Here is a 15,770-nt window from a genome sequence, read left to right as displayed (position 1 = left end):
GGAAATCAAAGTGGAAGCCTCTGGATTGCACGTCCAGACTGATAACCATGACACCATGGCAGTATCCCTATCATGTAGTAACCTTGCGAAATACATACGCATTGCATTTGAATCAAACTTATCAAATGGATGCCTCCTCCACGGATGTGGCACCAGGTATTGCATATCTCTTTCACCACATTATATTTTCAAGAATGACACAATTCTCTACTTCTGCCATATCTATGTAATTGTAATTTCAGTTTACATCATAATACATGCTCCATAAATGTTTAATATAGTATTATAAGCGTGTTTATTTTCACAAATGCACACGTGCTTTTAATTTTGTTTACAAATTCGTGAACAAATGTAACTGCAACATTTCATATCATAGATTAGTTTAGAGTTAAACTTTATTACAGTGGTGTTATAAAATAATTATTGTCATAACCTTAAAATAAATCACTTTCCTATTGTTTTCAGATAATATCAAAGCACCTGAGTCACTGATCCTTGCTGACCATTTAATCCAGAACAAAGCATTGTCAGATAAAAAATTGGACACATTTTAAAATGTATCAGGTTTTCAAAACCCAAACCATTAAGAGTGGTGACCGTCACCAAGATCTATAAGGATATGTATTTTCCATATTGTTAATGGACAATTAAAGCACGTTACAACCATATTTAAAGTTAAACTGCAGACCGTGCATCCTTGTATTATGCATATAGTTATCATTTGGCGAAATGCATATTTGTTTTGACAGATGTAACTGTTATAATCAGACATCTCTACTATCGCTAAACAAATATAACTTCTTTTTTGGAACAACTTGCCTCCATCTACCCCTGTTAACCCTGCCATACTACAGGCGCTGAAAAAGTCTCCATAGCTGTAGGCTGCTATAAGCAGCTTTTCATTCAGTACGGGATAGCCCTCCTTGAACTCAGTGGAGGACTTATTCGATTAGTGCGGCAGCTGTTGCATCTCGGACTCCTTTGAGGAAGGGCAGGATCGCCGTGCCACCCGTGCCCTTCTCCGCCAGGGCGAATCCGGCTGGCGAGGTCGCCTCCCGCCTCGCTCGTGCCGACTGCACCGTGATGTACCGCGTCACAATGGCAACGTGATCCGAGCGCAGCCGCGTCAGGGCGGACACGCAGGCGTTGTACGCCGCACGCGGTGTGGACCGCGAAACAAAGTGGCGAATGGAGGGCCCATCGGCGAGCCAGCAAATGAAGGCGCTGTGCTGCGGTAGCATGTACTCCCGCATTCGGACCAGGAATGATCCTGTGTTCACAAAGGATACAATAACATTTTGAATTGGATAAGTGTATGAATCTAAGCACGGCTCAAGGTATCCCTGGATTTACGAACGTTCGGTTTACGGATGTGTGTTGAACCTCTCGCAGGGTACGTAGCCAAACGTGTTAATCAGAGGTGCGATATTTTGCGTGAACGCAATTGAAAAATTATGGACACTTTTCGATGAACGAAATTGAATTTCAGCATGAACGAAACAGTGCCGGTTGCATCATCCATTCACGACAGTGTTACGGTATCCCTACAGTGCAACAATAACGCCTCTACATCACATTTCCAGTCATTCCAAGATGCAGGTCTTTTGGCGAGTTCCCTGAACAGGTAAACGATTATTTTTGCTTCGAATTAATCAACCCTTTAACATGTGCCCAGATGCAATCCAGGACCAGCCCGTCGTGGTTTGCATCTACCTCGAAGACCTTTTCAACCAACCCGCCACGGCTCATGTCCAGCATACCTTGCAAGGGGGCCTATAGCTCATTGGTGTGGCCGTGCCATGGGTGGAAAAAAACCAAATTTTTCCAGCGGCAGGCATCGGGTTTTTTCTTTAATACAATTAAACCCGATTTCGGGGAAGTAAAACCTGGTTTAATGAATACGAAACTCTGATCCAAGGCTTAGGCTGCTTCCTCGTCGGTGCTGCTATCGTACTCGGGGGGGGCCGTCGGGCACGGGGTAGTCGTAGAATGCGGCGGGCAGGTTGGTCTTGATGAACACGAGCTTCTCCTCCACAATCGTGGGCACCAGTGAGTTCCTTAGCTTGGAATGGATGAAGCCCATCGTTGAGAAGTTGGCAAAGTGCGGTTCTGCAATTAGAACCAATTAAACCAGATTTCTCCCAATCTCAGATGATCGGGTTTAATATAAAAAGACAATTAAACCCGATTGTAAAAAACCCGACTGTGCCACCCTTGAGCCGTGCTGCTCAGGCTGCATGGGTGTTTCTGGCATTGCCTTGCACTGGTTTACTTCCTACCACCGCGATCAAAAGCAGTTTGTTGGCACTGAAGGTCAACATTGGGACACGTGTTCTATTCCCTTCGGTGTGCCTCAGGGTTCGGTGCTTGGCCCACTGTTGTGTTTCATTTGTGGTAACCAGGTCGCTTCTGAAAAATAAGTGAATGCCTCAGGTGTCTTTTGTCTGGTAGGATGGGGATGGTTTAGTTTTATGTGTTGGGTGCTTTTTTTACCGTTTTTTATACTTTTTACTACTATCGTGTGTTTGTACTGTTTATTGTTGTAATGTTCTTACCCGTCTCTACTGGACATACTCTGGTCCTTTTGGTAAAGTCACGTAGGTATAAAATAAAATAACATCTCTGGAAAAGAGCATTATAGCTCATCGGATTCCTCCAGTATAAATATTCTGATTCTGATATATTACCCCACTCGACCTTGTTTTGCACAAACTCGGCCTCGGCTTCCGTTGTTATACTGATGACACTCAAATTAACATTCGTGCAAAAATCTTCACCTCAAGCATCGGATTTTACTCTAGACGAGTCTTGTATGAAATCCGATTTTTTTCTTTCGGTTGAATTATTTATGAGACGGAGGTGTTTGTTGGGTCCCCACACCAACTTTCCAATGCTGGTTCGGTCCGTCTGACAATCGATAACCACAATGTTGGTGCTGCTCAGGCAGTTTGCAGTCTTGGTGTTTTCCGTGATGTCTCGTCACCTTTGAAGCACACATTAACAAGATCACTAAGGCTTCCTTTTTTCATATTAAAAAAATATAACTAGGCTGTGCCCCATTCATGCTTTGTTTTGATCTCGTATTGACTTGAAAGTCACTGTTTTATGGCACCCCCCATGAATACTGTAAATGGTCGCTTGCAACACCTGCAGAAACGGCTGCCAGAATTCTTAAGTGCACGCTGAACGCATTACCCAGTGCCGGATGAAGCTAGTGCGTGGCCTGTAGCATATGTTATAAAGGGGCCCTAAATATAAAAAACACACAAATATTAAAACACAAATTTTGAACTTGCACAGTAAAGTAATTGTATTTTTTCATTTGCTATACAGCCAGATAATACAACAAATCGCTAACCTTAAACACCCAGTCGTTCGTAAAAGTTGAAGGCGGTATAGTACTATAGTTATAGAGCGAGTGCAGAATCACTGAACCGGAATTCATAGCTTGAACGCATTTAGCGCGGGGCCTTTAAAAGTGCCTTGCCCGTAGCATATGTAGTATCTGCTTTTGCTACGAGGTGAATCCGGCACTGACATTACCCCTGTGCTGGTCTGGTTTTTAGTAGAGTTAAATCATCTTCGCCTCACCTACAAGACTCTAAATAATTCTAGATTTGAAGCTTTCGTGACTGCAAGGAATCATCTTCTTAGGTTTTTTCGGTAAAGTCTTTTTGTTTTTTATTTTATTTTACTTTCTACGTGACTTTACCGAAAAAACCTAAGAAGACTCTAAATAATGCTGCCCTCTCATACAGGACTTCGTTCCCCAATGTGTTTCCACAACTTCCACAACTGTACTGTATTTCGAGTCTAGCCTGTTTTCTGTTCGCCAAGGGCATGTCTCTCTCTCTCTGTATGACGATGAGTGACTGGCCTTTTTTCGTGTCGCCCCCATGGTGTAGAATTCACTCCTGGACATTCGCTCTGCTGAACGCCGCGCTTTTTAAAATAAGGTCTTAAGACGCACTTAATGATTTTTTAACGCATTTTCTATTCATTGAATCCTTTGCTCTGGGGTTGTATTTTATTGGTGTGAGTCTGAGTGTTTGTGTTTTGAACAGTGCCTTGTGACCTCCAGGTGAAAGGCGCTTTAGAAGTGTCAATTAATATTTCAGTATTATGTTGTGCCTTGGCCATAAAGAAAAAAAAATCTTCACATTTATGTCTCTATACTCTTTGGTTCTTTCGGTAAAGTCACGTAGGTAGACGGCATGTACTGCAGTGTGAATTTCGGCGGCCTACGACTGCCTTATAGCTCCTGCCGACAAAATAAATCTGGACTCCATTGTATGTACAAAGACATTTTGGGGTTTTTTTGGGTTGGGGGGTTACACATTTCTTTAGGGGAGGTCGAAACTTTTTGGAATCCTGTTGGATCAGCTTTTTACCCCCACATCTGAGGGTGCGTCCCACTCTCTCTTACTTTTTGATTCAGGACTTCTGAAAGGCTCTTATAATTTAGTTGACAAACAAATTGACAAACGCAATGCCGGGCTTTTATAATAGCTGTTGAGAGGCAAAGATGCTGACCAGAAGCTGTTGTCAGTTTACCGGGGTGTGTGTTTTCGGTGCGGGTGCAGTTTTTGATTGGTACCATGCTTTGGATCGTGTTCAATGCCCAGGGCCGCATCAAAACAGTGCAAGAGAGAGCTCTGTGCTGCACTGCCCCCAGAATACTTGTAGGGGGTGTCTCCAACTCCTTCGTAATGCAGCCCATCGAGCACCGGGTTATCCATCCAGCTGTTTCACACACACACACACACGATGTATGCTAAACATCACGAACGTCTAGATTTGAAGTTTTCGTGACTGCAAGGATCCATACTATTTGGTTCTTTCGGTAAAGTCACGTAGATGAAAAAAAGAATAAAATGAAAATAACTAAATTAAATCACGACGTTTCGGAGGCAACACAAGCTTCCGTCATCAGGTGGAACAGCCACAGCTAAATTACTGTAGTGAATTAATATTTCAGTGAATAGATATAAGATATAAGCTTTTGTACCATGCTACAACTGACTTTTATACAATTAAGCAAACTAATATCAGTGGCGAGTGAAATATGAATTGTTACAAAGGTCTCTTCTTTCACTAACCCAACATGACCAAACAACTCCATGGCTGACATGGCACGCAAAGGTCTTCATCCAGCAATTGGTTGACAAAAAGTTATAAATTGTTATTATGAGATAGCAATGATTGGCAAGTACATAGATTCAACGTGGTGTCGCACACTGTGTTTTAGCAAATACCCAGACAGGAAGATCCTGATTACTCCAAAAAATACTGCAGGGTCGACGTGATCTATAAAAACACAATCACAAAACCTTTAAAAGTATGCATTCGTAAATCGCATGTAAACATCAAGTTGGCAGGGTTACTGACATATTTCTATTATGTGGTAATTTTACTCCCATTTATTTATTCTCTTCATTTTTGATGTTGGCTAAACATACTGTAATGTCATGTTTTTTCTTGTATTTTTTTACATTTGTATACAAATGCAGCACAGTACACAACTCAAAAACATCTCATCGAGGATATAATCACATAAGGCTGGCAATTCCACAATTCCTCCCATCATATTTAATGATATTATTTGCCATGGCAAAAACAGTAATCTGCCTAGCATAGCATTTTATCTAACCTGTCATAGAACGGCTTTATTACTGTGTCTAAGGATGCATAAAAAGGCTTTGTTTTCTTTTCAAAGCTTTATTGAGCTCCGAACAAATGGTTACCCCTGTACTATATAAAGCACCAATTTTGGAATACTGTTGTCATATCTGCGGTGGGGAACCCAGTTCCTTACCTCATTGTATGTATGTTGAATTGGAGGTGCGTCACCTTCGATTAGTGAGTGAGTAATAGTCACCTCCACTCACTCACTGGCGGCCAGTCACCTCCTTGGTACTCTTCTATCACCACGACAATGGTTACTGGGCCTGTGACCTACACTTGTTGATCACTTCATTCATGTTCAGGAATAAGTCTACCGGGCTGCCGGTTTTGTCTCATCCGTACTGTGCTCAAGCACCACACTGCACGTCATGCACGTATCTTTCTAAATCTTCCCTCGCACTGTCAGACTTTGGAATTCCCTTCCATTTTTATTTCCCGAAGCTCTTATAACCTCACTCAATTCAAGAAGCGTGTTAACCGGTTAGTTGACATTTCGAACCGGGGGCCTGTGCTCAGCAACCCCCATTAAATAAATAATTTCATGAGACATTGGTTTCAAAAAATGCAACTTTGAATAACTCTGTTTGCTTAAAGTTTTGACAGCTCGAACAGATGTAATCCCTGGGATTCCACTCGGATCATCTACCCTTAAGGCCAGCCCTCTTGAATATCATGCTCACTGTGAGCTCGTAAAGAGATGGGCTCAATGCCAATGTTTATAATAGCTCGAGTCTGAGGTAATGCAGGCACACCATGCATGGTGGACAAGGCCTTTATCATGCCGTGTATCGCTTCGGCCACCTCCAACAGCGACTCTTTCAGCGTGGCCTCATCTGCAGCTCTCACGGCCTCCACACATTTCACCAAGCCCTGTGAGAATGTGCAGGCGTTGGGAGGAATCGGAGGTGGAAAAGAGGCAACATTGTTACCATTAAAAGTCAGCCATGATCTCTGCACATGAGCAGAGATTTGTCATCTCGGTGACATCGCTGAGATTAGCTTAGTTTCAGAATGCATTGTACTGTATTTTAAACTAGATTTGAACCAAGGAACGTGGCAATAAATGTGTTACACTGTGGGCTTTGTTCCCCCGTTTCTCGTAATGGGGGGCTCAGTTTCTGCAGTGTCTTTCTCAACCATGATGTATGCATAATTATTGACGTTCTGCAGCATCACCATTAACTTACAATGAGGCCCGGAACAGCGGCGAACTCCACCATGACGGTGCAGAGGAAGAAGTATCGACTGTTGGCCCCACCTGGGAGTCTCACCAACGTATCCAGGTTCCTGACCACGGCATCATACAAGGGATAGGGCAACTTTACTTAACCGGGGACGGAGGTCACGGAGAGTTCAAGACAGGCAGTAAGTAAAGTCTGGAACTGTGAACATCTTGCACAGCCCATTGCAAAGCCATTGGTGGGTGAAAGCTTCCCTGCGCCGCGATGGTCATGGAGGTTGTGTGACCACGGTTCATGCTGGTCAATGCGGGTTCGTGAATGGGGGGGGGGCTATGACCAGATTAGCTATCAAACGCCACTGATGTTAAGTATTGGTTGGGAATCGATCTTGACACAGTTCACAATACAGCGCGTTATCCACTGTGCCACCACTCCCTCCTGTGGATATTTCAGTACAGATGCTAATCCATCTTGGATTTCATAATTAGGAACATAAAAATAATAGTTTTTTTTTTACAATATTTCAGATTCTCAAGGGCAATTACATTAAATTGTGTTATTCGGAATGTTTGATCACACTTTCTGCACTAATATTAAATGGAGAAAGAATATATCCATAACGTTTTTGTTGTTCGTTATGAGGCTATTTGTAAATGGCTTGGGGAAGCCTTCATCCAGGAGTGAATTGATCTACTGTTGGCCTCCAATGCTGACGGTGATGACTATGATGATACATGCAATGTGGATAGTGATGTGTTGATCATCATGAAGTCCATCCCGTACTTTCATTTGAAGTTCCAAACAGTTCAGAAACCTGTTCGCTAGTACTGGGGTTGCTCTGCAAGAGGACGTCTGTGTAAATATCAACCATCTATCGCAGGGGCGGTTTCTTCATTAGGGTGATTGGGCGACGCACCACCAATCTCATTCAACCATAGAATCATGCTAGCCGTTACTGTGCCTCTGGATATAGTTCAATCAGCGTCATGTCACGTTCTGTGGAGTACCGCCTCTTTTTGGGCGATTTCACTCCGGCTGAGAATCACCCAGAGTGGTCCCATAGACTTACATTCAAAGATGTTTTTTTTCGAACGGCGGGCGCTGCAATGCGTTCTCTATGGCTTCCGGGAGGGTTCGCACTAACGTGCTTACGTCATCATACGTAAGCACGTTTCAGTCAACAATATTATTTGTCGCCACCTAGTGGAATTTTTAATAAAAGAAACTGAGTGGATTGTAATAATAGTGAGTATAGAAACAAACAAGATGTATTGCAAGAGTCACTTTATTTTTCATTAATATTAAAGAAGTGAAGTTGCCTTTACATGCTTAAGCTGTTAATTTATCCATTGCATGGGTGGACCTTATCCTTATCAATCATCCAGACATTTGCCCCCCCTGAGAGATTTTGCAGGAGCCGCCACTGATCTATCGACTGCTAGATGAAGGCCTACCCATGTCGCCGCTACTCTGCACAGTCCCCTGACGCAGGAGCTGATCTCATTGCTCTGTCTTCCACAGCCGTTACAGCAGTCTCCGATGAGATCCCTCGATGGCTGCCATTTTGTGTCACCAGTCTCGTCCGTCAACCATCATCCCTTGTAGCGTGACCACACTATGGTGTCTTGGCACATGCCTGTTTGAACTAAGAATCATAGGATACGGTCGTGTGCCATGGTTATAATGTGTCACCATCCGATTAGCACGGGTGGCTACGTAAGGTGCGAAAGAAGTTCAATATACATAATACATCAATAACGACACTATCCCGCTTTGGAAACTGGATAATGCAGAGAAGAAAGTATTTGCTTTAATGCAATTAAAGATGGGACTCTGAGCAATGGAATCTAGTGCTGCCACCTTATGGATTGGTTGTAAGTGAGGACATTGAATCTGAATGTGCGTAGTTGGTTTATTGAATGGTGTCTTTTGTGTCTAAAATAGAATTGTGGCCCACTTACTCGATCGTCATGGGTCTTCATTCAGGGCCAAAAGGATACGTCAAAAAAAGAAAAACAATTAATGTACACTTTAAAAAGACAGCGGTAAAAAATATGCTCGAAAAATATCAAACAAATGTCAGCAAATGTAAGGAATATCTTTCACCTCAAGAGTACAGTACACTGAAATGTTTTCCACAAACTTATGATTTGACACATGACTTTCCTTATTTGTTTACAAAAATACATATCTCTAATGTGCAAAACAAAGTCTATTCAATATGCAGAATAACCTATATTAAGTAATTATGTGCACTTCTATATTGCTCTATATTGCAACGAATACGATATGACAAACGTTATTAAACATATAGTGTCATACACTACAGTTGTTACAGAATGCATTGTGTTTTTAAATGCTGCAACAACACGTTCGGTACTGTTATATGCATTTCTACTGAAGCTTACATATGCATTTCTGTGTAAATATAATTTGGGCAGGAGGACCTCAATTAACATTTTAAAGACAGGGTCGAGGCACATCACTCTTAGCGAATTTTATTAACAAATAAACGGCCATGGAGGTGAATCATTGTGTTTTTCAAAAAATAAAATAAGACGAGTCCAAAGGTTGATCCAAAATAAGCATTTGTCAAGGGTGAGAATCGGGCCCCCATGCCCGACAATACCCGTCTGCATCTCGTCTCCTCCAGTTGGCAAGGACACCATCGGCGTGCACGATAATGGGAGGGAGGCCCAGGCACTTGGACACAGCGCAAAACGGAACCGCCACGCTTCGGGGCAGCACCTGTACCCAGAGCAGTGTTCATTTGATAAGGAGAGACACATGGGCTTACAAAACATCATCATCACGATAATCAGTTGGTTAACTTAGCATAAGACGTAACAAGCTGCCTTTTTCGGTACGTTTGAAAGTGCATTGCTTTCAAAGTTAAAAGATAACTTATGCATGGTGATGTGGGGGACCAATATCGCGGATCCTATTATAATCAACGAGGGTTATTAGTGGTTTTACTCCATTTTTCCATGGGATAAAACTTCACGGTTAATTTGCAACGTAACTTATCTTTTGTACAAAAAAACATTATCGATAATAGGAAGCCGTTCTGCGTATAACTGAGGGAAAACAGAGATAATCGTAGATAATTGGAAGAATAGTATCACTGATAATTATAGTTTTCACAGACCCACCTGTTCTCCCTAATAATAGGAGTCAGGAGTAATGGGGTAATGGATAAAAGGAGTTCTGTAGTTGTTACATTTAACTTGGGCAATAGCTATCTGTGGATGTGGTATGTTGTTGGTTTTGAACAGTTATTTTACAGTATTAAACAAATAACGGCTCATCGAATGACTGAACGTTTAGGCAATATCCAAATCTCAGAGAGGATTTATTTTGCTGGGCAGAAGCCAATGTGACAAGGAAATGATGCATGAGGAGCAGTGGGAGACTGAGGGTGAAGGGTGCAGGAATAAAGTGACCTTGGTGGGGGCTTTGTCTCCTTCTTGCCACACAACACCTGACGTGATGAAGCTGAGCACCAGGTGAGCGAGACGAAGTTGGCGATGGCTTTGGAGAAGCCCACTGCTCAGCTCAGGCATCTGGAGGACACCGGTAGAATATTGTAGACAACACTGGTGAACAACTGCACACGTACACGAATTTCATATAAGTTACGTAATGGAGTAATAGCTGATATGTCCACATGGAACAAAGAAGGAGGTTTATCCAGATGACCTTTTGCTGCAGACTATACAGTCTAACCGTTAGAATGTAACGCGGCAGTGCAATGATGCCCCCATGTGGCAACATATGAGTTAAGCACTGAGCTTAGAAACCCACAAAGAACCGTAATATCACCAGAGGTTTCACATTGTTCCATTTCAGGTGTGGCCAAATAAGTATAACAGCTTCTTCTTCACAACTATTTTATCACTCACGTCGGGTCTGTCTTCCTAATTCTATTTTTTCCACTCATTCCAAATCAGTACAACGCCGAGAACACCCAATGTAGTCATTTTTTAACGGCAACTTGTGAATGAGAAGTGTTTGGCTTTTTATTTCAGACCTTTGCTGCTTGTTCTAAATGGGAACTGCTGTATGTTTTGGTTATGTGGTTCATTATATTTTAAGCCTTTTTTTAGAAGAGTTACATTCGTAATGGGCAAACATTTCTCACACCCCGACTGAGACACCAGATTATGCTTGGCATTGTATCGACCTGAAACCCATAGCAAAGTGATGCTGTCGAAATATGAATGCAAAATGTAATATTTTATATATATGTACAGTACGACCTTCTTTCGCACCATACGTAGCCAACCATGCCAATTGGAGGTGCGGGATATATTACGCAGCTCTGAATTTCATCCATGACCATACTTTTAAGCATACCTTTTAGGGATATTTATATTCGCTCTGTACAATTACTCATTGGCATAGCGTGGTTGGCATGGGCCCTGATACAAGAAATAAAGCCCCTTGTTTGCATTCTCCCCTTCTTCGTAGCTTGATGTCTGTGCCCCACCAGCTCATAGTCCCCGATGAAATTGCACCGTCTGCACGCTCGATAGCTACACCACTGCAACTGCTCAAGAAGACGCTGCTGCTATTTAATGGTGCTGTATAAAAGATTGAGAACAAAAAAGAAATGACATCACTGTAAATGTGCTGATACATTAGCCATTTTACGGCATGCCAGTTACGGTAGGAATATGCAAAAGCACAATTTGCAACGTGTTAGAAATTTACAACATACAAGCTCAAACGTTGTGTCAATGTTGTAACAACCAGTCAGTACCAGTGGAAAGCCGTGAAGGACAGACACGCGCACCATGTGAACTATGAGATCTAGTCCAGGTTTCGAGTTGGAATTTAGGAAAAAGTCGGCACGTCCATCGGTGTGTGCATGCCGACACCAAAGGCCCATGGCATATTACAGGGTTCTAGATTTTAAGCTTTCGTGACTGCAAGGATTCATACTCTTTTTTTTCTTCGGTAAAGTCACGTTGGTAAAAAATAAAATAAATGAAAACAACTCAATTAAATCACGACGTTTCGGGCGCAACACAAGCGTCCTTCTTCAGATGGGGACAACGTAGCAAAAGCACAACCGCTTAAGTGTGTCTTAGAGATGGCTGTGACGAGGAATTATATAGTCGCGGGGATGGAGGGAGGGGGGGCCATGGTGAGTGTGTGGGCGGGCTGTGGACTGGGAGGCAACGACGGTGCTCAAACTGAAGCCTTGTGGTGCAGAGGGCGGAAGTAGATGAGAAAGCTAAGATTAAGCAGCCTTTTATTATGCTACAGGGTGCTTCAAAAATGGAAAAAGAACGGATAATGCACTGTAACATTATAACAAATGTATGTTCATAGCTTCAACAAGTCTCCACTTGTTCGCCATCATTGTCAACGCATGCCTGGAATCTTCTCTAGGTGGTCTCCAGAGCCTGGAGGCACATTCCTTGTGGTAATGTTGCAAATTCTCGGAAGTGTTAACATTTTTTTTAGGCACCCTGTATATTTAAAACAATGAAACTACCGAACTGGACATGATCTCTAATGTTCGTAAGTGCTACACAAGTACCAAATTTACTTCATGGGGTGTTTTCAAAATATACCATACCTGCATTACCCGCTCCCGCAGAGTATGTGTCTCTATGAGCTCTGTAAGGTTGGCGGCAAGCTCCATCCATGGGGCATAGTATTCAGGGAGGCTGGTCTGCAGGTAACATCACCGACACAGAATGGTCATAACACATTCCTGCGGAGGGAGCTGGTAGGAACGTTGGGTTGCTCGGTTAATGGCCAGGGTCAACGGCGGCGTGGTGTATTCCGCAAATATGCCCGACTGTGAGGGCGGGCACAAGCCGGCGTGACTTGGTTAAACGTTGAGTTTTATAAGGGCACCACGGGGTGACCAGCCCCTCCCCACCCTCCCCTCTCCACCCAGCCCCACCCCTCCCATTTTTGGATACACGACGGACGGACACAATAATCCCCTGTGGGCTGGTGGAGCCAGGTGGTTCCTACCAGTATTAGTTTAACAGGAAACGGTTATCACCATTGGCCATGATCTATCCATTGCTGGATGAAGGCCTCCCGAGCCTTCATCTCACTTCCATACACGAGCTCATCTAATTGCTCGATGATGGACGTAACCTCTTTGGGTGCTCCTTCATCATTAGTCTCGATCAAAAGTCATCATCCCTCTTAGCACCGTGTTGCTCAAGCCCACTTACAGTCAATGTGATATCAAAATTATAACTTGCGTATGTTTTAGAATCCACGTATTTCTCTTTGCGTCGTGGAAGGTCATTAATTCCAAGCGTGAGCAGGACTCAAGAGCTGTAATGGATGATGGTCAGTGGTCAAGGTTAATGACAGAGTGGCAGCCAACGGATGAAACACGCCCAAGAAGATATCCACCACAGAGATGGCAGTGGATACACCATGATGAAGATGGTATTATAGTGGTACAATATAGGATACAATCATGAGCTATTTTAAATTATAATCAATTGCAGCACAGTACTGTACAGGTATTGTAATTATGGGGTTATCATCGGTGGCAAGTGCTGTCTGACCGTTCCTGGGCCCCCCTTTACCAACCCTCATGACCCATATGGCATGGGCAGCACTTCAACCATCAGTAGACTGACGAAGGGCTGTAAATTATTGTTGTAATTACAGTATACTGTACTGTCATGCATTCAATATGCGAAAATTAATGCGATAACATTTTTTTACAGCATTAATAGGAAAGAAAAAATATTTTAGCATGCCGAATAAGCAGAGTAAATGACAATCTTTTTTTTTACAAAACGAGAGAAAAATGATGTTGATCGCCTTTGGTGAAGCCAGCCACACTCCCCCCCCATCATTACCAAAAAAAACATTCCACAAATTAACCTGCATGACGGACCAGTACCACAGCACACACGCTCATCAAAAACATGTCACGTTTTGTTTTACACCACAGGTTGTAAATGTGCAATTATATACAAAGTATATAAAGTACAGAGAGTTATACATACACGAATTGTCATGCACGATAAATATTGCCACACGTTGTGCATTGCTGGTGGTATCTGTGAATTCAAATAAAAGTAATAGCCTACCAAGGGATCCGGCAGAGCAAATCCACATGTTTTCGAAATGTGAAATTTCTTGAGAATCTTGTCCACCTCGGCTTCATATTTCTCGTGCATGACAATTCGTGTATGTTGTAATTCTTACAGTCTTTACAATAGGTGAGCGTTTTATAGAATGCCCTCTCATCGGGCCACCAACTCCAAATGTGAAATGGCAGCTTCGTGACTCGAGCAGAGGGGATGGCTTAACCACATCTGTAAATGTTTAACCGAGTCCAGAATAGATGCCAGTTGCCAAATGTGCTGATTGGCATACTTTTCCTATCCCGAGATTTCGATCAGTTGTTACTCATTGCAGTTGACAAATAATTTTGTTGACAGGAATGTAGCTATATTATACTTTAAAGCCTACGACTAGTAAGTCTTGCTATTACTCCTTAGTTTAATGAGCGCAACGACAGTGAATTACTAAGTGACCCATAGTTTGCCTTGCACGATCATAATTACCCGACTGTGACTTCTCCTTAAACACATCTCAATGCGTCTCTACGCGTCTCAATGAGTTTCTCTATGGGCACCTCCGATTAGCACGGTTGACTACGTACGGTGCGAAAGAAGTTCAACATACATGCACATCCCTGTTAAGGTCCCACTCCCCGTTCCTTTTGGTGGGAATCCTTCCCCTGACATCCATTACATCCTGATGGGTCTCTGTGAGACTGGGTTTACTAAATGGTCCATAGTTTGGGTTGAACGGCCACTATCACACGACTGTGGCTTGCCTTTAACCTATCTGTCTCGACGTGTCTCTACATGTATATGCATCTCTATGGGTCTCTGTGTATCTCTGAGTCTCTGTGTATCTCTATGGGTCTCTGTGTATCTCTGTGTATCTCTATGGGTCTCTGTGTATCTCTGAGTCTCTGTGTATCTCTATGGGTCTCTGTTTATCTCTGAGTCTCTGTGTATCTCTGAGTCTCTGTGCATCTCTATGGGTCTCTGTATATCTCTGAGTCTCTGTGCATCTCTATGGGTCTCTGTGTATCTCTGAGTCTCTGTGTATCTCTATGGGTCTCTGTGTATCTCTGAGTCTCTGTGTATTTCTATGGGTCTCTGTGTATCTCTGAGTCTCTGTGTATTTCTATGGGTCTCTGTGTATCTCTGAGTCTCTGTGTATCTCTATGGGTCTCTGTGTATCTCTGAGTCTCAATGTATTCCTCCATGTCACGATGGTTATCTGTGTCTCTGAGTTTACTATTATAGTCCATGGTTTGGGTCGCATGTGCACATACCAACTACAATCACCCAGGAATGTTTGTCCTTAACGCTCGTGACGTCACTCCACATGGACCCTCCCCCCTTATTAATAATCATGAGCAGGTGACGTCACTCCACATCCATAATAATTAGCGGGTGACGTCACTCAACACAACAAAGGCAGAACCCTGACGTCATGCGATCTCCGTGACGCTATTGAGACATCAAAGTAAAATGACGTCATAATGAACAAGCGATTATTACCTTTAAATTAAATAGGTCTGTGTCACCGCGCCCTTACAAATTGCACACGAATTGATGCAATGAATATCACGTCGCGGTCTGCTTTTCGCTTGCAAGTTTCAGATTTACAGCAATTCACCAAGGGCTGTCCGTAAATGACGTCACACAATTTTGGACGATTTTTGACCCCCTCAAATATGACGTCACAAAACTCTGCCCCCCCCCTCCCCCAAAAAATAAAACATGCTTCAAATCGCTTTAAACTATTGTCATTGTCGTGCGTATTTAATGTGGCGCTGCACTTTGATGTTGTAGGTAGAACGTGTTGTCTATATTTATTTAAAGTTGC

General features: G+C 42.9%; 1 protein-coding gene across 1 annotated transcript; it reads right to left on the bottom strand.

The window, feature by feature from the left end:
• Positions 1-824: 824 nt before the first annotated feature.
• LOC144934962 (indoleamine 2,3-dioxygenase 2-like) lies at positions 825-14,106 on the bottom strand. The gene is made up of 10 exons (XM_078861222.1): positions 13,949-14,106; positions 12,454-12,549; positions 10,310-10,429; positions 9,496-9,614; positions 8,828-8,842; positions 6,873-6,972; positions 6,438-6,555; positions 5,256-5,307; positions 4,598-4,743; positions 825-1,270 (listed from the first exon to the last, which is right to left on the bottom strand). The coding sequence occupies exons 1-10, from the start codon at positions 14,036-14,038 to the stop codon at positions 942-944; spliced, it is 1,185 nt and encodes a 394-aa protein (XP_078717348.1). The 5' UTR covers positions 14,039-14,106; the 3' UTR covers positions 825-941.
• Positions 14,107-15,770: the final 1,664 nt, after the last annotated feature.

The sequence above is a fragment of the Lampetra fluviatilis genome, chromosome 12 (assembly GCF_964198595.1).
Source record: "Lampetra fluviatilis chromosome 12, kcLamFluv1.1, whole genome shotgun sequence".
In the NCBI taxonomy this organism is placed as follows: domain Eukaryota; kingdom Metazoa; phylum Chordata; class Hyperoartia; order Petromyzontiformes; family Petromyzontidae; genus Lampetra; species Lampetra fluviatilis.
This window is presented reverse-complemented; position numbering and strand designations above follow the sequence as displayed.

Bases quoted from the DNA above. Each gene is read 5' to 3' on its own strand.
- LOC144934962 (XM_078861222.1), bottom strand. From the start codon at position 14,038: ATGCACGAGAAATATGAAGCCGAGGTGGACAAGATTCTCAAGAAATTT. The intron at 10,430-12,453 runs GTATGGTATATT...GGTGTCCTCCAG, and splicing joins TGCGGGAGCGGGTAATGCAG to ATGCCTGAGCTGAGCAGTGG. The intron at 5,308-6,437 runs GTGTGCCTGCAT...GTGTTTTTATAG, and splicing joins GGCCTTGTCCACCATGCATG to ATCACGTCGACCCTGCAGTA.